The 24,838-nt window shown below is 41.9% G+C and overlaps 1 protein-coding gene across 2 annotated transcripts in view; it reads left to right on the forward strand.

Moving 5' to 3' along the window:
• BRD3 (bromodomain containing 3) overlaps positions 1-24,838 on the forward strand; it is a 123,423-nt gene that overhangs the window by 45,531 nt on the left and 53,054 nt on the right. For both annotated transcript variants that reach the window (XR_003942598.1, XM_030207691.1), the window contains exon 2: positions 22,183-22,495. Coding sequence is in view for 1 of the 2 variants with exons in the window: in XM_030207691.1 (XP_030063551.1) it covers positions 22,295-22,495 (201 nt within the window). In the remaining variant the exon portion in view is untranslated. The remainder of the gene's footprint in view (positions 1-22,182; positions 22,496-24,838) is intronic.

Genomic DNA, 24,838 nt, shown 5'->3' on the forward strand with positions numbered 1-24,838 from the left:
GGCCGTCTTTTTAGTGGCCATTACCTCGGCGAGACGGGTGTCAGAGCTCCAGGCGCTGTCCTGTAGAGACCCTTTTCTGCAATTTTCAGAGTCAGGGGTCACGGTTCGGACCGTGCCTTTCTTCATGCCTAAAGTGGTTTCAGCGTTTCACCTAAACCAGCATGTTTTTTCTTCCCTCATTTGTTGAGGAGGAGTTTCCAGATTCATTTGGGCAGTTGCACCTTTTGGATGTGCGCAGGACTCTGTTGCAGTATCTACGAATTGCAAATTCTTTCAGGACCTCTGATCATCTTTTTGTGCTGTTTGCAGGTCCTCGCAGAGGGTCTTCAGCATCTAAAGCCACTATTGCCTGTTAGCTCAAAGAAGCTACCTTTTCAGCATATCTGCTGTCTGGCCGGGCTCCGCCTGAAGCCTTTAAGGCACATTCCACAAGAGCGATTTCCTCTTCCTGGGCGGAAACTGGAGCACTATCTCTTCGTGAGATTTGCAGTGCTGCAACATGGGCTTCTAAGCTCTCTTTCGCCCGACATTACAGGCTGGATGTGGCTGCCAGGAGGGATGCGCATTTTGGAGCACAGGTGCTAGCGCGTGGTGTGGCTTGTTCCCACCCTATTTAGGGATTGCTTTGTTACATCCCATACGTAATGGCTTCATCTGCTTGATGACAAGGAAGGGAAAATTAGGTTCTTACCATGATAATTTTCTTTCCTTTAGTCATAGCAGATGAAGTCATGAGCCCTCCCTGTATGATTGTCTGTATTGCAGAGATTCTGATTTTAGGTGCTGTTCTTGTTTCCTGAAGTTATATTCCTTCCTTGGGGAGTCGAAAACAGTCTTCAGGATTCTTGTTACAGTTAAAGGAGGATGAGTTCATTCCCTCCAGTTCATGTTTTTGGGAGGATGAGTTTATTCCCTCCGTTTATACAAAGTGGAGGACGAGTTCATTCCCTCCTTTTTTTAGTTTATGCCCTTGTTAAGGGGCCATCGTTCGCTGTGAGGAAAGTTCATGTTATTCCCATTGCGGTTTGCCATACTGCTTTGGAAGCTTCAAATACTGAAGAGGCAGTGGAGCTAGCTGGCCATGAGGCACTGTGAAAAGTTGAGTGCTCTCTATCTCCCCCTGCTGGTTGATGGACATAACCCATACGTAATGGCTTAATCCGCTATGACTAAAGGAAAGAAAATTATCATGGTAAGAACCTAATTTTCCCTTCTACCAATGCCTCCCATGCCTCCAAAGATGGGGTCTCTATTCATGCCTTGGGCTTCATCATAGCAGGATGCCTTTCTAGGTTCCATGAGGAATGGACCAAAATTACCTCAGACCAATGTGCTTGGAAGTAATAAAGCAAGGTTACAAACTGGAGTTCTCCTTTTCCATTGCAGAATTTTTTCTTGGAATCTCCATGCAAAGCTCCAGCCAAATGTCAAGCAGTTAGACACCTTGCAAATGCGTCTTCATTTAGGCATAGTACAGCCTGTCCCCAGATGCAATTGTAGAATGGGAAGTTACTCCATTTACTTTATAATTCCAAAGAAGAGGGATAGGTTCCACCTGGGTTTGGATGTCAAAAGAGTCAAATGATTGTTAAAAGCTCTTCATTTCATGATGGGAACATTAGTCTGTAATAATTTCAGTCCAGCAGGGAGAGTTTCTAACCTCCCTGGATCTCAAGGAAGCGTACTTTCATATTCCCATTTGACCTCCCCACAGAGGATTTCTGTGATTTGCAGTCCTTGGAGAACATTATGCTAATCAGCCTTTCTACATCACCAAGGGCATTTTTCAAGTTATTGGTGGTAGTGACAGCCTTCCTTTGCAAGGTTGGAATTCAGGTTCATTCATACCTTGACGTTTGGCTGATTTTGCATCTCTTCCTATTAAGAGAGTCTGCAAGTTTCGTCTAAGGTATCTGTTCTTCTCCAGTTCTTAGGATTGGTAATCAATTTCACCAACACAAATCTTGGAGTATCTAGGAGTGATATTCAACACAGGCTTAGGGAAGACATTTCTTCCTGTTGCTCATCAGCAAAAGATTCATACCCGTGTCAGGATATACTTTTCCCTTTCATTTTCTAGGGTCTGGGAGTGATATTCAACCCAGGCTTAGGGAAGACATTTCTTCCTGTTGCTCATCAGCAAAAGATTCATACCTGTGTCAGGATCTACTTTTCCCTTTCATTTTCTACGGTCTGGGACTATGTTCAAGTTCTGGGCACAATGGCCTTGCCTTTACCTTTGGATGTTCTTCTATGGGCCAGAATCTACATCAGACCACTTCAGCAGTCCCTTCTCAGCTGTTCTTCATCTCTCGTGGACCCTCCAAGCTAAACTCAGCCTCAACTGGTGGATCCAGTGCAGCCTTCCTCTGACAATTCAGAATTGGTTTGTAGTCACAAAATGTGCCAGCTTATTGGGCTGTGGAGCTCTTTGCTTTAGTCAGTCCAAGACCAATGGTCTCCAATCAAAGCTTCTTGGTACATCAACAGTCTAGAGCTTAGATCCATTCAAAACTTGCCTTTTTTTGTTTTGTTTTGCTCATCTTTGAGGGAAGCCAGTGAAGATTCAGACAACATGACAGTGGTTTCCTATGTCATCAGGCAGTGAGGAGCTAAGAGTGTTCCTGTAGCTGTAGAAACAGGAACTCCAAATAGTCAAGTGGATTTTCTCAGCAAATTTTCTCTGGATCTGCAGAAGTGGCAGTTATTGACACAAACATTCCATCTTATTTACATCATGTTGGGGAGTCCCAGGAATAGATCTAATGGCATCCATAAGGAATGCTCAAGTCTGCAGGTTCGTCAGCCAGTGTGGAAGGTCTGGATGCTCTTCTACAATAGTGGTAAACAGACCACCTATATGTTTTTTTCTGTATGGCCAGTGTTAAGCAGAAAGCTTCTCACATTGCTCGTCATCCAGGGAAAGTGATCCCTGTAGTTCTGGATTGGCCAACATGTCTTTGATGCCCAGATCTTGTGCAGTTGAAAATTGATACTCCACTGTCTCTGCCCAATTACAGAGGCCTTCTGATTTGGGGTCTGATTCCAGTGGATGACTCCTCCATGTTTGGTCTTATGGCATGACTTTTAAAAGTCTACTAAACTGAGGTTTTCCACTTATTACCAGAGTACAAACACAGAAAATACTTACATAAAGTACTCCTAACACCTTAAATTACTTCAACTTATTTATTTGTTTATTGCATTACATATACCTATTTCTTACCCTAATCCTCAGAACTCACAATCGCATGTCGCATTCACACATGGCGCTCAATTTTCACGCTGTCGTAATCACCTTATAACGTCTTATTGATTTAATACAAACTACATTTACATTGTATATAAAACATAGGATCCCAGACGTGTTTCAGTTGTTACTTTTTACTGTTTTCATAGTGAAATACTAATGTTCTAGTTGTTCAGTCAAATGCATCGAGTTCAAGCGCACTCTTTCAGCGCAGATTGTAGTGCTATAAAGCAGTTTGAGAACTGTGTTCCATGTGGAACCCCGCGGCGTGGGAATGGTTAACGAGCGTAATCCACAAACATTCACTCCAGTTGTTAGCCTTTCCTACGCCATGGGGTTCCGCATGGAACACAGTTCTCAAACTGCTTTATAGCACTGCAATCTGCGCTGAAAGAGTGCGCTTGAATTCGATGCATTTGACTGAACAATTAGAACATTAGTATTTGACTATGAAGACAGCATAAAGTAATGACTGAAACACATCTGGGATCCTATGTTTTATATACAATGTAAGTGTAGTTGTTTGTATTAAATCGATAAGACGTTATAAGGTGATTATGACAGCGTAAGACTTGAGCGCCATGTGTGAATGCGATGTGCGATTGTGAGTTCTGAGGATTAGGGTAAGAAATGGGTATATGTAATGCAATAAACAAATAAGTTGAAGTAATTTAAGGTGTAAGGAGTACTTTAAGTATTTTCTATGACTTTTAAAAGGTCATACCTAAGGAAGAAATGTTACTTGGAAGAAGTCATCGTATTGTGCAAGCCCAAAAAAGATCTACTTCTATTATATATGCTTGGGTATGGAGAAACTTTGAATCTTGGTGTTCAGAAAGAAACCTTATCTCATCTATAGTGTCACTGCCACATATTCTAGCCTTTCTTCAAGAAGGGCTTAAAGGTATTTTGCCTCAATTTCCTCAAAGTTCAGGTAGTGTCTCTGGCTTGTTTGTGGTCGTATTCAACCGTCTTCTTTGGAAGCACATTCAGATGTGCATTGTTTGAGGGGTGTCAGTCACCATGGGCCTCTGTCTGGACAGGTCTATCCTGAATGGATCCTTAATCTCATTCTTAAGGCCCGTCAAAAAAAAATTTTTTTGTGAACCCCTATGCAAAACTACTCTTAAGAATATTACTTTGAAGACTGTTTTCTTAGTAGCTATGTCTTTGGCCAGATGGATCTTGGAGCTTCAAACCTTATATTGTAGAGATCGCTTTCTGTGTTTTACTGAAGCTGGGGTGTCTATCCATACCATCCCTTCCTTTTTACCTAAGGTGGTTTCTGCTTTCCATGTTAATCAAGCTGTGTACCTACACTCCTTTTCTGAAGAGTATTGTTGATAAGAATTTTCCTCCTTGTGTCTCCTTGATGTTAATAAGAGGTTCTTTTATACTAAAGATCACAAATGATTTTAGGTGCTCAGTTTATCTTTTCAGTGTTCTCTTTGGACCCAAAAAGGGTTTGTGTGCTTCTAAAGCAACTATAGCTTGTTAAAGTACACTATCTCTTCAGCCTGTTTGTTAGCAAGGAAAATACCTCCCTTCCATCTTAATTTATTCTATAAGAGTGCTATCTGCTTCCTTTCCAGAAACTCATACTCTTTCTGTAGATGAAATTTATAGGATTGCTACATAGTCCATACTTCATATTCTAAGCATTATCTTCTAGATGTGGCAGCTAAGGCAGAAGCTTTCTTTGGACCTTCTGTTCCTGTGGAAGGGTTATCACATTCCCTCCCAACTTGTGGGATGTATAAAAGCAGTCCTCAAGTATGGACTAATCCTTTGGAGAAGCTAAGGAAGGAAAAATTAGTTCTTACCTGATAATTTTTTTTCCTTTCGTCCCAAAGGATTAATCCAGATCCCATCCTTCCCTTCTTCTGTTTTGTAACATAGTAGATGACAGCAGAAAAAGACCTGCATGGTCCATCCAGTCTGCCCAACAAGACAAACTCATATGTGTATACCTTACTTTGATTTGTATCTGTCTTTTTCAGGGCACAGACCGTATAAGTCTGCCCAGCAGTACTCCCCGCCTCCTATCACCGGCTCTGGCACAGACCGTATAAGTCTGCCCTCCACTTTCCTCTCCTCCCATACACCAACCCCTCTTCCCCCCACCTGCTCCGCCACCCAATTTCGGCTAAGCTTCTGAGGATCCATTCCTTCTGCACAGGATTCCTTTATGCATATCCCATGCATGTTTGAATTCCGTTACCGTTTTCATCTCCACTACCTCCCGCAGGAGGGCATTCCAAGCATCCACCACTCTCTCTGTGAAAAAATACTGCCTGACATCTTTCCACAGAGAGGGTGGTGGATGCTTGGAATGCCCTCCCGCTGGAGGTGGTGGAGATGAAAACGGTAACGGAATTCAAACATGCATGGGATATGCATAAAGGAATCCTGTGCAGAAGGAATGGATCCTCAGAAGCTTAGCCGAAATTGGGTGGCGGAGCAGGTGGGGGGAAGAGGGGTTGGTGGTTGGGAGGCAAGGATAGTGGAGGGCAGACTTATACGGTCTGTGCCAGAGCCGGTGACGTTAGGTTATTCGTTGTTAGGTTGTTCGTTGATTTTCTTGTTTCCTAGGCACAAGGTTAGTGTTTTCTTCAGAGTTTACGAAAATGTATTAAAAAAAAAAATTAAGAGGCAGGAGTTCTTTGCTTGGCTATCCTTAATGGAACCTAGTGCCCAGCAGCCTTATGTGGTAAAGTTCTACTTTGCTCTTTATCTCCATGTGCTAGTAGATGGGCACAACCACAAGTATGGACTAATCCTTTGAGACTAAAGGAAAGAAAATTATCAGGTAAGGACTAATTTGTGTATCCAACACAGTCAGTTTCGAATAATAAAATTCACAATTAGGGTTAAAGGTTTAGCCCCTTTAGTAACATCGTCCAAAATCTGGGTTAAGTTTAACACATCGAGATTAGGCACTACAGCCTGACCAGCCTCTCTTTTACATAAGTTGAAATATAATAAATCTGCGATACTGGTGGATAGTATTCAGTTATTTTCAAAATTTCAGAGTGCGCTTAAAAGAGGAGCCACCAAAGGGACTCAAGGAAAATTAATTACACATAGTCATACTCTTTAAGGTATTCTCTAAATTCTCAATTTTCTTATTCAAATACTCGTGGCCCTTCAATAGTATTTATTTATTTGTTACATTTATATCCCACATTTCCCACCTATTTGTAGGCTCAATGTAATCTTTTTAGTAGACAAGTGACTTTAACATTTGATATAATTTTAGCATTTGAAGTTTTTAACTGCCATAATTTTATTTAAATTCCTTCCAGTTAGGAAGTATCTTATTCAATACTCCGCTTGGCACCTTTTGGTTTAAAGGCGGGTTATAAATCTTCAAATTGAATAGAATAATGCCTTTTTGACATCCTTTTTTGTAGTTACGGGTTTATTCTCCTTAGGTAGAATCGTCTGCTCCATTAAAGTAACTCTGGCAGCATTATTAGATATTTACACTGATAAAGACTCCAGTTTCTGGGACAAAGACTTCTCCATTTGAACCATCACATCCCAGAAGGAGTCAAGTGTTTTATTACAGGGCGTTTTAGAGGAACAGTCAACTTACTGAGATCCAACAAGGATGATTGCAGAGTCCCACACTGAGTCACTGATGGAATCATGTCTGCACTAATCAAAATGCCATCGGCAGACTGCGCTGCACCCAAAGGTGTTGCAGGATCCAGCATTCCTATGAGCCAGACAAGGCCAGCTCCAGGCTCCTCACTCCCCATTCAGGGAAGGTAGGCTTCCTTAAAGTGTTGACTCTTGAGCCAGCATTGAAAGAGTGCTTCGTATGTCTAGGCTGAGGGTGACTTCTGCCTCTAAGAAGGGGGAGGGGGTGATGGGATGTTTCTCCTCCCGTCACTGGCCCCTGCAGCAAGGCCTCTACTTCCCGAGCCCAAGATGGTGTTGTGATCCATCGGACCCATCACTGCAGCAGCAACCACAGCAGGAAAGGTAAGCAGCTTCCCTCTCTTTTTAGGCATGAGAATCCAAGGAAATTCAAAAATGATTAAATAAGACAGGTGATGAGCATCTACCCAATGGTTGCTTCAGGTGACCATCTTGTCCTCTTCCACAGACATTACTGGTTGTATATAAAAAAAATGGACCATAGAATGACCATGAATGATATAGTTATACAAAAAATTGTTTTTCCGCTCATTTGCTTCATTTTCCAGGAAATTTCTTGAATTCTTTATGCTTTGCAAATAAACCAGCTGGGTGGTTGTCTTAAATTTACAGTCAGATTCCCATAGTTCTCAGGTCTCTACTGCAGTGCTTCTCAACACCTAATTCCATCAGGTTTTCAGGATATCCATAATGAGTGGAGGAGTGGCCTAGTGGTTAGGGTGGTGGACTTTGGTCCTGGGGAACTGAGGAACCGAGTTTGATTCCCACTTCAGGCACAGGCAGCTCCTTGTGACTGTGGGCAAGTCACTTAACCCTCCATTGCCCATGTAAGCCGCATTGAGCCTGCCATGAGTGGGAAAGCGTGGGGTACAAATGTAACAAAAATAAAAAAATATGAGAGATCTGCGTTCACTGCCTTATTGGTATGTAAATCTCTCTCATACTCATTTATGGTAGATATCCTGAAAACCTGGGACTAGGTGTGCCTTAAGGATTGGGTTGAGAGCCACTGCCCTACTGTATATCTTCAGAGTTCTTACAAAAATATTATGATTTATATGTATAATAGTGCATCCTTACTGATTTTGGGACTCATTTTCAAAGTGCTTAGACTTACAAAGTTCCATAGGTTACTATGTAAATTAAGTCTAAGTGCTTTGAAAATAACCTCTTTGTCACTTAAGTCAGTGGACAGGTTTTACACACCTAACAAACATCCTCCCATTGGAGATCCCCTTTACTTCATGTATTTTCTTATTTTTATTTACATAGTGTCTGCTAAAGCAGTCGGGTTTTGGTAAGATTCATTGGTCCATATTAAAATGAAATGCTAAATCAGCACATAGTACAAGATTTTCATATGGAATTTGGATTACTGTGGTGCACTCTCTGCATGCCCATTATGTTTCACTGGAAATCTCTGAAAGATTTTTCATGTTTGGCTAGAGACACATAACACTCCATATTGCTTATATAAAAATTGTCATATGTAACCAACTTCAGTGATAAATTTAATTGCAGTCTTCAGACATTCACGTTATACTGTTGGGGGAATTCTGCAGTTTGCAGAACTTACAGCATTCCCCTATGATATAGAATTTAACTTTGCCCACAGAAAAGTGGACAGCTAGTTCATTGGACCACTGAAAAACTAGAAACAGCCACATGGTTTGCCTGAAGTACAAGCTAAGGTGAGCATGGCACCTGAAAGTGCTAGCCTTACAGCTGCTGGAAGAGCATGAGTGGAAGCAGTTGTCTGGTATGTATGAGAGCAGCACTTGAAAAAAAAGTTGGCTCCATGAGGCTGTGGAAGAAAAGAGTTGGGCAGTGCAGTGGGGAGGAGTGAACCAGTGTCGTTATAGATTTAAGTGGTGGAAGAGGAGCTTCCAGGGCAGCTGAAGTCAGCGTCTATAGATGGTGGTAGCAAAGAAATGTAGCAGGAGCTAGAGAGGGGGGATCAAGCTTAGGGAGAAGGGGGAAAAAGAAGCTGGATGGGGTCAGGCTTAGGGAGGGCAAGAGAGTTGATGAGGATCAAACCAGAAAAACTAGTTCAAGGGGGATAGAGATTGAGTGAGCACAGCGGTAGAGAGGCCAGGAAAAGAGCCGGCACAAGTGGTGGTGTTGGTACTGGAATGGGGTGGAAGTGGAGCTGAAGCTTGGAGTTAGAGCTAGGAAAGAAAATAAACTTTGAGGATAGAGGTGGGGGAAAGAGAACTGAGGGTGGGATTGAGTATAGGGAACTCTTAAGCCCGGATCTAGGGGAGTGAGGATGAAGCTGTTGGGTCAGTCCAGGATGTAGGAGAGAGGTAAGGTGTTGACTGGAAGAGCTGGGGTGGCTGAGTCTATGGGAAGAATGGAGGAAGAGAGAACATATTTGGGGATGGAGCCTGGGGGAATTATGCACAAAAATTTTAGAATTTTGCATTTCTTAATTTTTTTCTGTGTTGTATATAAAATTACATGCAACTCAAAAAACCATGATTTTTTGGGGTTTTTTTTTTTTTTGCTATTTTGGCAAAGCATGTGGAAATTTGAAATATTGTGCACATAATTTTGAATTTCTTTGCACTGAATAAATCATACAAGCTTCACTTTAAAGCAACTCATAGGAACTCTTCTGAAGTCGGATTAATATTCAGATAGCTTTATTGGAATAACAGTTTTGTTTATGTTGCCAAATTAATACATAAGTTGAATAAAATAAATCTAAGTACTCATTGTAATTCGGTACATAAACTCTTAGCCAGGTAAACGGTACATAAAGCGTGCTGTCTCAGCCCAGTATTCTCTGTTTTTGTTTCCTTATGCAAATATAGGACACAGATTCTCCATTTTCTTTTCTGAAAGAGGATCAGTCTGATTTTGTAGTTCTTCAGGATCTGCAAATGGATTTGGACATCAGCAGTGTCCCTGTCATCCCCTGAACCATCGTTGGTGGGACATTAAAACTGAGCCTCCGAGAAACATCTGTTCAGATCAATGCCCATGTGCTTCAGTAGAGCAATGTCACGGTGAAAAGTTGAGTCCAGACATCTTTGTCAGCTGCCCAGTGTCCATGGTCACAGTAGTACATGAAGAACAAGCTGTTGAATGACCAGCATTAGAAAAAAGCTAATTGGGAGCATACAGCCAGAGTCCACTGGCATTCCTCAGAAACTAGCAGGTTACAGGCCTATTGGGTGGTGGGGGTCATGACCTTTTAAGACAGTTAGTGAGTTGATGAAGCATAACATATTTCAGGGTAGGGTCCTCACTGTAGAAGATTCTGATTTTAGATAAAGCAAAAAGACAAATACAACTTACTGATCTTTGTACCTTTTCCAGGTCCAGTGGCTTTGCAGAGAACAGGCTGAACTACCAAATGAATAAGACTTGCTCTAGAGGATATTTTCCCACACCCTGCTTCTACTTGAGGAACCAGAATGAGAATGGCTCCTGTGCCACACAGACAATGGATGAACATCTCGCATTCAATCTGGAAAAGTCTGGGAGAAGAAGGACTAGCATCAGATGGAGTTTTGGCCAGTCCTATTAGACCCATGCTATACACCTTTGGGAAGAATATGATTTCCATGAATCAGGAGGGCACCAGCATCCAAATATTCCTCTCTTTTAAGAATATCTGGTAATTTGGGGACAATAACTGTGAAGAAATTGCTCCAGATTCAGACAAAAAGAATGGTTGTGATCGAAGAAGCCATATATTCCCAGAGAGCTGTTCGTGCTGAAGCCTCAGAACAACTGCAAGGGTCTTTGGATAAATCAGCCATAGCAGTGACAGTAGTGACCCTTGCCATACCCAGAAAAGTGAGGTCCGGCAACTGACAACACCATGCACCCCCATCCTCTGAGGCTGCTTCCATCATTTTGATGGCATTCGTGTCACACAAGAGCAGCCATTTCAGAGAACAATGAACCAGAGATGGAAATGATGGAGAAGAGTGTTCACTGTGGTTGGGAAGGTGCTACATTGTGACAATCCCTCCTGGTTCCCATACTCTGCCTTTTGTTAGAGACTAATGGCTCAACTGCTGCAGCCTTGTCTCCACTACAACACCTGACTTGCAGGCAGGCCTTGTTATATATAAGAGCACATAGGGCATAAAACATGTGAATCACAATGTTTCTGCACAATCATGGCTTCGCATTTATTCACAATAGTTACAACATTGTGCTTTGTGCACTGTGCAGCGTACAACAGTATTTGGTGAATAGTTGTCATTAGTGCATTGTTTGAAATTATTTATTAAACATATTCTGCTAAGTCGGCAAGAGCCATTCAATGGATTGCAAAGTAATTTTCTTATGTAAATAAATGTGGAACCTTTTGGAAGTGTTTGAGAGTGGGGATGTGTGTGTCTGTTTTTGCTGGCTAATTATTGGATTTTCAATATATGTTGCAGTACTAGTGACTTGGTTTTTGCTTGGTGCTGCTGTCAGTTGGTTGATAAACAATATGAGCAGATTTGTCACCTTTTTTTTGTTTTTTGTTCAGAAAATTGATTTGAGATTTGCTTATTAAGGGGCTCTTTTGCTAAAATACGCTAAAATTTGCAATTACCACAGCTTAATGCTGGATGTTACGGTGTGGTAGCTGCAAATTTTACATGGCATCATTGGGTGGAGATCTATTTTTATTGCAGGTCCTACATTAACTTTGCCTTAGCCAGTTAGCATGTAGTAAGTGTAATAGGCTAGCTGGCTAATACTCCACCTGTGCCATGCCCCCTGAAGGAAAACCGTGAAAAATTCAGTAATACGTGTTAGGGCTTAACAACCTTTAGTAAAAGGGCCCCTATGCTTTTTGAATTTTGGAATCAGTACAAGGGAGTTTAGAGGACTGGATGAGCAGCACTGAACTTGTCTATTTTTAATTAAAAAGTTCACACATGATCCAAGGCTGGTTTTAAGATTTGACCATAAGCACATGCTTAATAGAATATGGAGGAGAACATGCCACGCTATTTCTTAGTACTTGTGAAAGCTTAATTAGCCTCTGAAGTTCTTTTTAAAATAACTCCTTTCAAAATTAATTGAACATCTTCAGTGAACAAAGAAGGGACTAGTTACACTTTAGATAACCTTTGGGACCTTTTTCACCCATTAGCTGCATCAGACATAGTCGGTGGTGTGCTGGTAAACTTTTTAACAACGGGCTCGCTCTCTGGGTGTAGCCAGCCCTATAGTTGGGGGGGGGGGGGGGCAGGGGTGGACTGGGGGAGGACAACGCATTTCCTCAATCTTCTCCCCCCTCCACCCCACCCCCATGCAGACACTATGCATACTTTTCCTGGCAGGGATGCTGAGCCCCACCAGCCAAATAAATGGACTGCTGCCGCTCCCCGCTGTTTTTCTGGCACTGAGCAGCATGCCAGGACTTCTTGCGCATGTTCCTGGCATGCTGCTCAGAGCCGGAGAAAAGCAGTGGCAATCTATTTGGCTGGCAGGGCTTGGCATCCCTGCCAGCAAAGTTAAAAAGAGTTCAGGAGGAGGCCCGAGCCCAAATTTTGGGAGCCGGTTGTTAAAGTAGCCACGGGGAGGCTACTTTAACAACCAGCTCTCAGAATTCTTAAAAACTTAACAAACGGCTTTTGCAAGGCTGTGCGAGCTGGCTCCAGTACTCCATTGGACATAGTCCTTGGTAGTATAGAGCTGCCAAGGTTACAAAGCATTGTGGTATTTGTAGTCTCTAATTTTGTTTATTGAAATCAGTACTTCCAGTCCATTAATGCATTGGGATGAGGTTTCAGAAATCCAGGACTAAATTCTCCATCCAAATCTGAGTAACTTGGCAGCTCTGAATTAGCTGTGTGTACATACAGTAAACCTAGGGAGGGAGACAGGGTGAGGTGGATTTGCATATATGAGCCTGAGGCTGCTTTAAACGACTAGAGATTTGTGCATGGCTTGGGGCCCTCAAAATTTACTTGCCATTGGTATACAGGGGGCAGAGGGCTCAGGCTACTACTACTACTACTTAACATTTCTAGAGCACTACTAGGGTTACGCAGCGCTGTACAAATTAATAACTAAGGACGGTCCCTGCTCAGAAGAGCTTACAATCTAAAGGACGAAATGTCAAGTTGGGGTAGTCTAGATTTCCTGAATAGAGGTGTTGTGATTAGGTGCTGAAAGCGACATTGAAGAGGTGGGCTTTGAGCAATGATTTGAAGATGGGTAGGGAGGGGGCCTGGCGTATGGGCTCAGGGAGTTTGTTCCAAGCATGGGGTGAGGCAACTCACAGGTACATGGCCAGGTTTAAACAAAGCTCTCCAAACCAAATAATCTGAAAATGCCACGTACCATTTCCACTGGGGATAATCTTGATTTGAACAGACCTTTCTCTTTTGGATACAGATAACTGGTATTTTTGTTCTTTCAATCTATAAAGGGAACCTAGGTGCAAACGTGCAATTATAAAATTATTTAGGGCTACATTTAGATTACAGGTTTTAATTGTGATTAATCACAAGGTATTTTATTTCCCACTGCAGCTCCTTGTTGCTCTGGACAAGTCACTTAACCATCTATTGCCCCGTGTACAAAATAAGTATGTGTATATAATATGTAAACCGCTTTGATTGTAACCACAGAAAGCTAGTATATCAAATCCTATCCCCCTTCCCTAAAGGATTGATAATCTCCCTCTCTCCCACCCCTAGATCCAACATCTTTCCCTTTCTCTTCCTTCCCTCCATCTCTTCTTCCCTCAGGTCCATTATCTCTCTTGCTCTTTTTTTTTTTTGTCTCCCTCCCTTCCTCCCATTGTCCAGCACCTCTTCCCCCCTCCCCTCTACCCCTATGAGCAGTGACTCAGACTTGGTGATGAGCAGCTCCAAGTTCTTATGGCTGCTGGAGCTCACCATTTCAGCCATACCTTCCACTGGTGGCCCAGTTTTGCTGAATGGTCTGCAGTCTGCAGATCAGTTCCTTTCTCCCCCCCTCCCCCGCCCACTGGTCTACCTTAAAGGTGGTCTTCTGCTGGTCCCTCAGTGGCAATGTTGCACATATGCTGCCTGTGGCCAGCTCTGAAGCTTTCCCTTTTGTCCATCCTGCCGCCTTTGACATCACTTCCTGTTTCTGCATGGACAGGAAGGGTCGGTCAGAGGGAAAACAGAGCAGGCCACAGGCAGCATATATGCAATGCTGCTGCTGCTGCCGGGGACTCACAGAAGACCATCTTTAAGGTAGACTGTCACGAGAGGTGGTGATGCTGAATCACAGGTGGGAGGAAAGATACCAGATTGTGCCAAGGACAGGGGTTGGGAATAGATGAGAGCAGAAGAGATGTTTGGAGGAGACAGGAGATGCTACAACATGATTAATTTTTTAAAATCGCGATTATAATTGCTGCATTAATTGCAGAGTTTCATCCCTATAATTTATCCCCCTCCCTCAGAAGACTCCCACAAAACATCAAACCTGCTTTGAGTCATACATAACTTTCCTGAGGTTTTTTATTTTTGAAAACGTGCATCTGTGCATGTCTTATAGCCTGCAGATCCTAACTTCTCAGTGAGAATTAGCTCCTCTCAAAAGAATCTCATCCTGGTCCCAGGCCTTGATGTTATTAGGCATACAACCATCATGGAAGAGAATGTTTTCATATGCTGAAACTCTCTTACTGAGAAAGTTTGATAATTCCTTCTTATCTTGCTTTTCGTAAATGTTTTAAAATGTGGTATTTCTAATTTAGGTGTTGGGGATTTTATTTTAATGGTACTGTATGTTTGTAAAAGTGTTTTTCCTTGACATTGTTGATTGTAAACTGCTTTGACGCTATGGTAATTTTACTGTATATGAAAATAATAAATCCAAACCAATTCAATCCAACTCTGCCTAGACTCCCAGGAATGCCTGCATTTAAAAGTATGCGTAGGTAGACATGTATATACTGGACAATTTTATACATCTCAATTTCTGCTTATAACCCAATGTTTTACTTGTAGAAATGCCTTATTTAGGGGCCCTTTTACAATGCTGTGGTAGATGGTACCATAGCATTGGTGCATGCCAATCTGGCAGTAGTGCCCGCCCTCACCATGTGTTATTTCTGGCATGACCGGAAATATTTTTTACTGCTGGGTTAGCCCAGGAGCCCTTACCACCTCCTATTTAGGAAATGGCTGCATGGCAAAGTTTGTACTTACCACAGAGCCATTTCCTGTTTTAACAAAAACCTGCTGTAGTAAAAGGGGCCTTAGCACGTGGCAAATCCACGTGCCGACGCCACCACAGGGACCCTTTTACCGCAGCTGGGCAAAAGGGCCCCTAAATGAGGGAAGCGTGTCATTATGCCAGAAATGACCAGACTGATGTTGGTTCATGAGGCTTCCAGGAGGAAAAATATTTTAGGAAAACTTGGGTACCAACCCTGATTTTTATTTATTTTTGGAAGTAGGATAAAATAAATTTCATCATTGTCTTTTAATTATTATTTTATCCTTATTTTCAACCTTTGTTTTCCTTGGTTTTGTATGTATTTATTTATGACAGATGTTTATCTTGCTCTTTATATTAACTTTCTACCGCAAACCTTTCTTCACCCCTTCCTTTCTATCCCCTCCTGTTTCTCTCCTTTGGTCAGTCCACAGCAACTGCTCCACTTCCCACCTGCTGCTTGGTGTAGCTCTGAGCACTTCGCTGTTGCCCAGCGCTACTATCCTATGTACTGATGCCCTTCCAATTTTTACACATGGGTAGCCTGGTGCCAAGGATTTTTCATTCTTATGAAAGGCTTTTATCCAGCAGTGAAATCCAAATTACTTGGGGAAAAACGATAGAGTATGCCAAATGGCAACATGCACATCCATAAATTTACTGTACTTTTAAAAAAATGTGATCAGTTTGAATCAGTTCAAATTCATCTTGAAACCGAACCAGTTACTCTCATTTTCCTGTTATACCAGTAGTTGTCAATCCCCATCCTAAATTAGTTGGGATATTTTAGGAAGAGAGCACATATGTTAAATGTGAAGAAAATGCTTCTCTGATCCCGATGCAGCATGTAGGTAGACTTTTTGAGCTCCAGGCCACAGAGACTGAATTGTATAAGTCTGCTGTATGAGGGTCCTGATGCAGTGAAATTGGCTTTTCCCATATGGCTTCTTGCTGTCGGATAATGGTATACCATTCCTCTTTGTTTTTTGGGCAAGGATTTATGTGAAAGCATTTAACAGTCAGTTCACACTTTGTGCATTTGCTCTGCTTGGTTGGATCATTAGTTCATAGCAGTCTCCCATCCAAGTACTAGCCAGGTCCAGCTCTGTTTAACCAAGTACTCAGAAGAAGCATGACATGAATGTGGATCTGTTGCTTCCCTTAGGGTTGTTTAACCAGCTTCAGTAGAGAGAGTTCATTTGTGGATAAGTATAGACATTCTCATCAGATATGGTTAGATAAGCTCCTAGATGTTCTTGGTACTGATCAGAATACAGAAAGTACTCATGTTTACTCTTATTTGCATGTTTGGACACTGGACAAGCTCATGGATTAACTGATTTATATGCATTTGATGAGCTTTTTTCCTAGGGAAAGGCATAGAGTGGGTTATCTAAAAGAAAAGAGACATCGAGCAGCAGATTGGTGGTAGGTTAAGACTAAGGAGGTCTTTTACTAAGCCGTGGTAGCGTTTTTAGCTTGTAGTAGAAATCAGCTGGTGGTAAAAGCCGAGATGCCCATAGGAATATAATGGGTGCCTTGACTAAAAACGCTACCGCGGCTTAGTATAAGACCCCTCCCCTAAGGAATGGAATGGATTATACGAGTGAGTACACATAGCACTTGTGGATAAAAAATAAGTTAAACATAGGAATACACGAGAACACTGAATACTAAAAGAGGAAAGCCCAGGGTGTAATTGTGGTGAGTCTTGAGAAAGAGGTCCCTAGTCAAACAGTTAGGGAAGAGAAGTGTCACAGAACACATGGCTGAATGGAAAAGGTTTCTTTTATGTGTGTGTGTGTGTGTTTTTAGATTTTGAGAGAGAAATGTTTTTTGGAATGAAACATTGCTATATGAGAACTAGTTCTGTTCTTGAAGCAGCTGAATGCATGGAGCCTCATTCAAGTTAGTCTGGCTAATGTCAGAGGTGCAGGGAGGGGGTGGGTATTTGACCTCCTTATACCTCAGTTTGCTAAAGTATAATAATTAGCATATGTGCCCACCAAAAATGGCAGTTGAGGGAGAAACATCTGTGAATGACTGAATTTGAATATTTAGGTACACCATATTTAGTAAATCACAACTCTCCCTCAATATCACCAACACTGAATCTGTTATCGCCTCTCTCAAGGTGTATTCTACTGTCTCCCAAACCCTTTGCTTTTTTCTATTTCATCTCTTTTTCTGTAAGCTCATTTTCCTTTAGTCTTCCTTAGATTTCTGCATTCACTTGACATTCCTTCTCTTTCATCTTCCTTCTCATTTGCTATTTTCAAGGTTAATTTTCAAGCCATGTACACATACATGTCTGCTGTCTGGAAACAGCCTCTGGTACAGCTGAAAGAACATGCACTATTGCACAACACATATACACTCCGCCTAATTTAAAGAAGAGACAACAAATAGGAAAGAAAATCATTTAAATTGTATTTTGTGTTTTTGTTAAGGTGAATAAGGTCCAATTTTTGGTGGCATACTGAGTAAACCTTGAACATACAGAATTAAATCTGTCAATATCCCTAAAATTCAGTAGAAATATGACAAAGGGGTCCTTTTATTAAGGTGCAATAATGATTAGCACACGCTAAATAAGATACCCATAGGAATATAATGGGTGTCTTAGTTAACATGTGCTAAATTCATTGGCACACCTTAGTAAAAGGACCCCAAAGTGACTAACATGAAAATGGATCAAATTGTGATGAAAATGCAATATAATAAAACCAAAGAGGAAGGTAAAAAAAAAAAAACTGACTTGAATAAGGAATAATATCCTACATCTGGTCATTTCTCCCCCCCCCCCCCCCCCCCCCCTTCCAATTTTTTAAATTTATTGCAAAATTTTCCATATACATTAAACAAATGGAATGAAAAGAACTCAAAATGATTTCCACAATGTAAAAAGAAATTTAAAAAACAAACCAAAAAAACTTAATAGCCCACAATATTTTGGGATCCAAGAGAAGGAAATAATATAGTTCAGATGAAATATGTATATCAAATAGGGCCCCTTTACTAAGGTGCGCTAGTGGGTTTAGCATGCGCTAAGATGCCCATTATATTCTTATGGGTGTCTTAGCATTTAGCGCATGCTAAAACTGCTAGTGCACCTTAGTAAAAGGGGTCCATAGAGTGGAAGTGAAAGACTTCAAAAACAGCCAACTAGGGCTTATATGTGTACATTAAATGCCCACAAGTACGTAGGAAAATCCATCAACTGCTTCTGTTCAAAAAACAAATTATTTACTATTATACATTACCAAACATCTAAATGGAAATCTTAATATAAAAGTATCACTCAGGGCAATGACCCTAAGGGCCAAGCAGTCCTTGCATCTCTTGTGTCTTATGAGAACTCAAGGAAAATTTGAGCAGCATTTTTAGAAAATTCTTTGGAGGTTGTGACTGATCGTTCCACCTTGGTTGCAAGATTTGCTTTTGAGCACGATCAGAATTTTGTTCTCCGGTTATATTTTAAGAAGATGGGACAACAGTTTTTGGTTCTAAAGTCAAGTTTCTACCGCTGGGATTGGAATAACTGGGTAGACGGGGTCAACTGGTCTTTTTCTGTTGGCGTCTACTATGTCACTGCCTCACTCTTCTCATAAAGGTGCATCTAGACAGTTGGATTTTCAGAAATACCACAGTGAATTATGCATGAGAGAGATCTACATACCATGGCTCTCTAATACATGCAAATTTATCGCATGTGTGGTAATCCTGAAATCCTGACTGGCTAGGTGTGCCTGGAAGAGGGTGTTGAGAAGCACTGGAATAGGTTACTATGCCTGTAATAAAACCAGTGGTATAAATATCACCCAAGCAGTTCCTACAGAGTATGTGTGAGTGGGGGGAGGGGGACAGGGAGAGGGAGTCGAGAAAGGAACTGAGTGAACCTGAACTACAAAGACTGAAGCAATGGGTGGCAAACAGTGTAGTTACCTTTCATAGTGTTGCCATGCTGCCTTCAAACATCCTTTGCATATTCAGTTAAATTACCCCATTTCCCCCCCCAGCTATCAGAGTAAGTGCTTAAGTTGGTCTCTTGCTGCTAAGGCCAAGTCTTTGGATGATAACCTTGAAATCACAAAGTTCTTGGTAGGTTTGAAAAGGGGCTCAGTTTCAAAGCACTTACTTACAAAGTTCCATAGGTTACTATGGAACTTTGTAAGTCTAAGTGCTTTGAAAATATGCCTCCACGTCTCATCAACAGGAGATGTGCTTGAAGGTTTCTCCAGCTGCCAGGTGGAATTTTAGTTTAATTAAATAAAGAAAAGATGTTAAAAGGTGGTTTGGCAACACTGTTGAAGACAAATGCAGTATTTGCCGTTAACATCCAGCTTTGGGGTAGAGGGCAAAGTTTTGCCCCTCCCCAGCCTTGGGGCCATCAGCAAAAATGTTGCTTTGGGGCATAGGTGCCAACATTTCAAAATGATTGGAGGTACCAAACACAATTCAAATCCCTCCCTGGACACAGGAAAGGAGCTTGCTCAGTGTTGGTAGTGCTCTGCTTGGAGGCCCACAAATTTAGTTTAAGCTTTTCTGAATAAAATCATAATACTGTGTCATATTTCTCACTTTAACAATATCAATTTGCATACTTTCTAGAGGTGGCTATGTGTATGTTTCTAAAGTGTTAAATATGTAATATGTGTAAGAATGTTGCCTCAGTAAACAGAGATTGGGTATTCATCATTAGAAGTGAAGGAATAGTCAAGTGCTTAGAAGTCATTTTCCCTTAGTCTTCTTGTGCTTTCTGCATCCACTTGACATCTGTTTCATCTTCCTTCTCTTTTGCTATTTTCAAGGTTAATTTCTAAAACATGTACACATACGTGTCGGTGTACTTGGCTCAGATCTTCTCTCACTGATTATCCTTGTGACCTTTGGCAGATCACTTCACCTTCCATTGTCTCATGTACAAAATTAGGACTAAATTTACTAACCTACTTTAATGCACATTATTTAACACAAGCCCTGTTATTGTCAACAGGGCCTATTTACTAATAGCATGCATGAATGCATTAAGACAGGTTAGTAAATCGAGCCCTCTGGGACAGAGAAATACCTATTGTACCTGAATATAACTTGCATTGAGCTTGGGCTTTGAAAGGCAAATCAATCTAAAATTCAAACTGAACCATTAGGCTCTGCAGTAAGTCACTCCAGAAAGATTTTCAATGGAAGAAAGAATGAAGGAAATTGAATGTGGTGGTATTAGTCATTCCCATCTATCCAGTTGCTAATAAATTTCTCTTAAACTTCAGTACTAATTAAATTATTTTTTATGTGCTCATTAGTTTTCACAGGGACTGGCGTAGACCACTCTGGTCTTATATTGCACCTTTTGGGCATATGTCAATAATTTTAAAATGTGTGATGATTAGAAACAAGTGAACAATATAAGACCAGAATGGTCTGTGCTAGTCCCTGTGAAAACTAATGAACACATCAAAAAATAATTTAGTTGTATTGAAGTTTGAGAAATTAGCAATTGGATAGATGGGATTTGTATGTGGCTATTTCATTATCCCATGTTCATCACTGTTCCCCTTGATTTGTGATGGTATTATAGACATTGAACACAGCAGGGAGTAGGAAGGGAAGGCTCCTCCAAGAAACTGGGGAAGACGTATATTGTAAATCAAACCTTTATTCCAAGTACACAGTGAAAAACTCGACTCGACACAGCTGTGTTTTGGCGCTAAAAAGCACCTTCCTCAGGAGTCTTATAGTGTACAGCTGATTTTGTATATTCTATTATTGGTGATATATTGCTGTTACGTAATACCGGATATAGGTTTTTTATCCGATGTCTCTGCCGAAATAAACCTTCGTTATGTGTTGATTGCTCCAGCACTTCTCTTCAAATGACACATGACTGAGCTTTACATGGCAGTGTAATATAGCTTAAGTGCACTATGAGACATGTCTGAAGGTTGTACACTTGGAAATGTAATGTCTAATTTAAGCAAAACCTACTCTGATGTATTTATTACTACAGTTCAGTCTTGATTATCCGACCTTCACTGATCTGGCCTTTTGGCATATCTGACAGACCCCCTGGTGATGCCATGCGGCTTCTCTTGCTGTTTTCTGAACCCGAGACCCTACTTTTACCACTGAGGGTTTACCATTGTTTTCCATATTATTCAACTTTTCATTTATCTGACAACAGGTCGGTCCCATTTTGGTTGGATAATCGAGACTTGACTGTATATCAGGGACTGAAAATAAATAAGGGGAGGTGTCTTGTTGGGACCTGTGGATATGATTTTATTTGTTTTTAATATTTGTGAATTGTAACCTTTATAGTTATTAGGTGGGATATAAATGTGCAATAAGTAAATAAAAATGATCAAGAGGTTGGTGGCAATTCATACACTAATCAGTTTATCGAGGCATGAGCATTCGAGGGCAAGAGTCCATTTCATCAGATGCATCTGTCCGTGGAAGTCTGTGCCTCAATAAATCAGTATATAAAGTTGCAACCAGTCAACATTCAAGTTAACAGCATAAAGCAGTGCTTCTCAGCCCAGTCCTTGGGGCACACCCAGCCAGTCCGACTTTCAGAATATCCAAAATTAATATACATAAGAGAGATTTGCATGCGCTGACTCCTTGGTATGCAGAGCTCTCTTGTGCATGTTCATCATGGATATGTTGACTGCCTGGGTGTGTCCGAGGACTGGATTCAGAACCCATGCAGCATAGAGTACATTATTCATGGAGTGGTTTGTGTGTTGTCTATTAGGGAATTATTTTGTTTCATTTACCATATCGCTTATGGGCATTTTCAGGGGGTTTTAAACACTTTTTTTTTTTTAAATTTCAGAGGCAGTGTTGTCAGTTGTGCTCACTGTTACAAAATAGGACATGCTATTGACAGCAAAGGGGGGGGGGGGGAACAAACTTCTGAAATTTTGTTCCCTATCATTTTGGCTTAAAAACACCACAAAATGATATGAGCAATGTCATTGACTTTGAGTGCATATCACATATTATCTGTACCATTAATCCCAAGGATGCCAACAAATAGGTGCATACAAACACACATTTGACACAGAAAATGATTTGTTTGTCTCCTTTTGTTTGATTTGTAGGTTGGATGGTGGGTCCCTGGAAATGGGATGTCAATCCCATTGGGGAAGCATAAAGGACGAGAGGGATTCCCGAAACTGCTGCACGAGAAAGTGAGAAAAGGAGGCAGGGATCATGTCAGCTGTGACAGCAGCAGCTCCAGCTCCCCAGGGCCCAGTCAACTTGGCAGCCCCAGAAGTTACTAACACCAGTAAGCCGGGACGGAAGACCAATCAGCTGCAGTATATGCAGAATGTGGTGGTGAAAACTCTGTGGAAGCATCAGTTTGCCTGGCCTTTCTACCAGCCCGTAGATGCTGTTAAGTTGAATTTACCCGTAAGTGTTCTTCATCACCTACCTTCCCTGTCTTCTCTACTGTTTATGATTCCATTAATATTAAGACTGTGGTGTAGCTGTGGTTTAGGGCAGTGGTTCTCAGACCTGTCCTGGGGGATCACCAGCCAGTTGGGTTTTCAGGATATCCCTAAAGATTATGCATAAAAGATTTGCATATGAGAGGTGACAGGCATGAAAATGTCTCAAGCGTATTCATTATACTTTTTTTTTTCTTACATAACTATGCAAGTAATAGTCTTAGCTCATGTGATTTTATTGTGCCCTAGTGGTTAGGGTGATGGACTTTGGTCCTGGGGAACTGAGGAACTGAGTTCGATTCCCACTTCAGGCACAGGCAGCTCCTTGTGACTCTGGGCAAGTCACTTAACCCTCCATTGCCCCATGTAAGCCGCATTGAGCCTGCCATGAGTGGGAAAGCGCGGGGTACAAATGTAACAAAAAAAATACAGAACCATCTCTACATTAAACAATAAAATATACGTTTTTCCTAATCCAATTACACCTCTTATAATTAAAGATACTTTGCAATATCACTTGTGGATTCCAAACTAATAGTGGTTCAAACTTACACAGTCTTTATGACCCACTTTCAAATTGCAACTCCGTTACTGTTTCAGCGTATCTGTAATTGTAGCAACAATGTTGAAACTTCCTTATAAACCACCGTCGTCAATCTTCAACTGTGATGATGTCCACTATATTTCTTGCCAACTTTCGGCTTCCACAATGTCATTATCCAAACACTAAACTGCCAGATCCTTGTTCCAAAGTTCTATTACTGACAACCCAACATGGTCCATGTTTCACTATTACGTCTTCAGGGGTTGAAACTATTCATGAAAACTCTCTGCCTGGATACAAAGAGCTGAACGCTCCAAAAGTAACACCCCACAGCTTGCCACCGGCAAAAAGACGCAGACGGTTCCACATAGGAGCACCAATGATTCTCAAAGTTGGCAAGAAATATAATGGATTTCATCACAGTTGAAGATTGACGATGGTGGTTTATAAGGAAGTTTCAACATTGTTACTACTACTACTACTATTTAACATTTCTAAAGCGCTACTAGGGTTACGCAGCGCTGTACAAGTTAACATAGAAGGACAATCTAAGGGACAAATGTACAGTCAGTCAAGTAGGGGCAGTCAAATTGGGCAGTCTAGATTTCCTGAAAGGTATAAAGGTTAGGTGCCAAAGGCAACATTAAAGAGGTGGGCTTTGAGCAAGGATTTGAAGATGGGTAGGGAGGAGGCTAGATATGTTGAAACCAGGGGTGTAGTCAGACTTCGGCGGGAGGGGGGTCCAGAGCCCGAGGTAATGGGGCACATTTTAGCCCCCCCCCCCCCCCCCCCCGCCGATGACCCTCCCGACACCCCCCTCCCAACGCCAACCCTCCCCCGACGCCACCGTCGCCTACCTTTGCTGCACAAGGCTTCGTTCTGTTTCTGAATCTGACGTCCTGCACGTACAACTCAGAAACTGAACAAAGCCTTGCGCTGGAAGAAGAGGACCTCGGCTGATGAGGGTTGGGGTCCCGCACCAGCCAAGGTAGGCGACAGCGGCAGGGGGGTCGAGAGGGTCATCGGCAGGGGGGGTCCAGGGACAAATCTACGGGGGCCCAGGCCCCCGTGGCCCCACGTAGCTACGCCACTGGTTGAAACAGTAACGGAGTTGCAATTTGAAAGTGGGTCATAAAGACTGTGCAAGTTTGAACCACTAGTTTGGAAAATATCTTTAATTATAAGAGGTGTAATTGAATTAGGAAAAACATGTTTTATTTAATATAGAGATGGTTCTGTATTTGATATTTGTGGTACAATAAAATCACATGAACTAAGACTTTATACTAGGAAAAAAGGCCAGTTTCTGACACAAATGAAACAGGCGCTAGCAAGGTTTTCTTCTGAGTGTGTGTGTTTTACAGAGTGTGTGTGAGAGTGAGTGTGTGATACAGAAACAGTGAATGTGTTTGTGTGTGTGTGACAGAGCGAGAGTGAATGTGTGAGTGTGTGTGACAGAGAGAGTGAGACTGTGTGAGAATGAGTGTGTGTGCCAGGAGCCCCCTCCCACCCAGTTTCAGGGTCCGCCTGCGCCCCCTCCCTCCCAGTTTAAGGGTCCGGCCCCCCTCCAAGTTCCAGGGTCCGCTCTCCCTCCCTCCTACCCACCCAGTTCCAGGGTCTTCCCTCCCCCTCACCCTCCCTTCCAGTTTCTGGGTCACCCCCTCCCTCTATCCATCCCAGTTTCTGGGTGCGCCTGGCCCCCTTCCAAGTTCCAGGGTCCAGCCGCCCACCCTCCCACCCAGTTCCAGGATCGTTGCCTCC

Source organism: Microcaecilia unicolor, chromosome 6 (genome assembly GCF_901765095.1).
Source record: "Microcaecilia unicolor chromosome 6, aMicUni1.1, whole genome shotgun sequence".
Taxonomy (NCBI): Eukaryota; Metazoa; Chordata; class Amphibia; order Gymnophiona; family Siphonopidae; genus Microcaecilia; species Microcaecilia unicolor.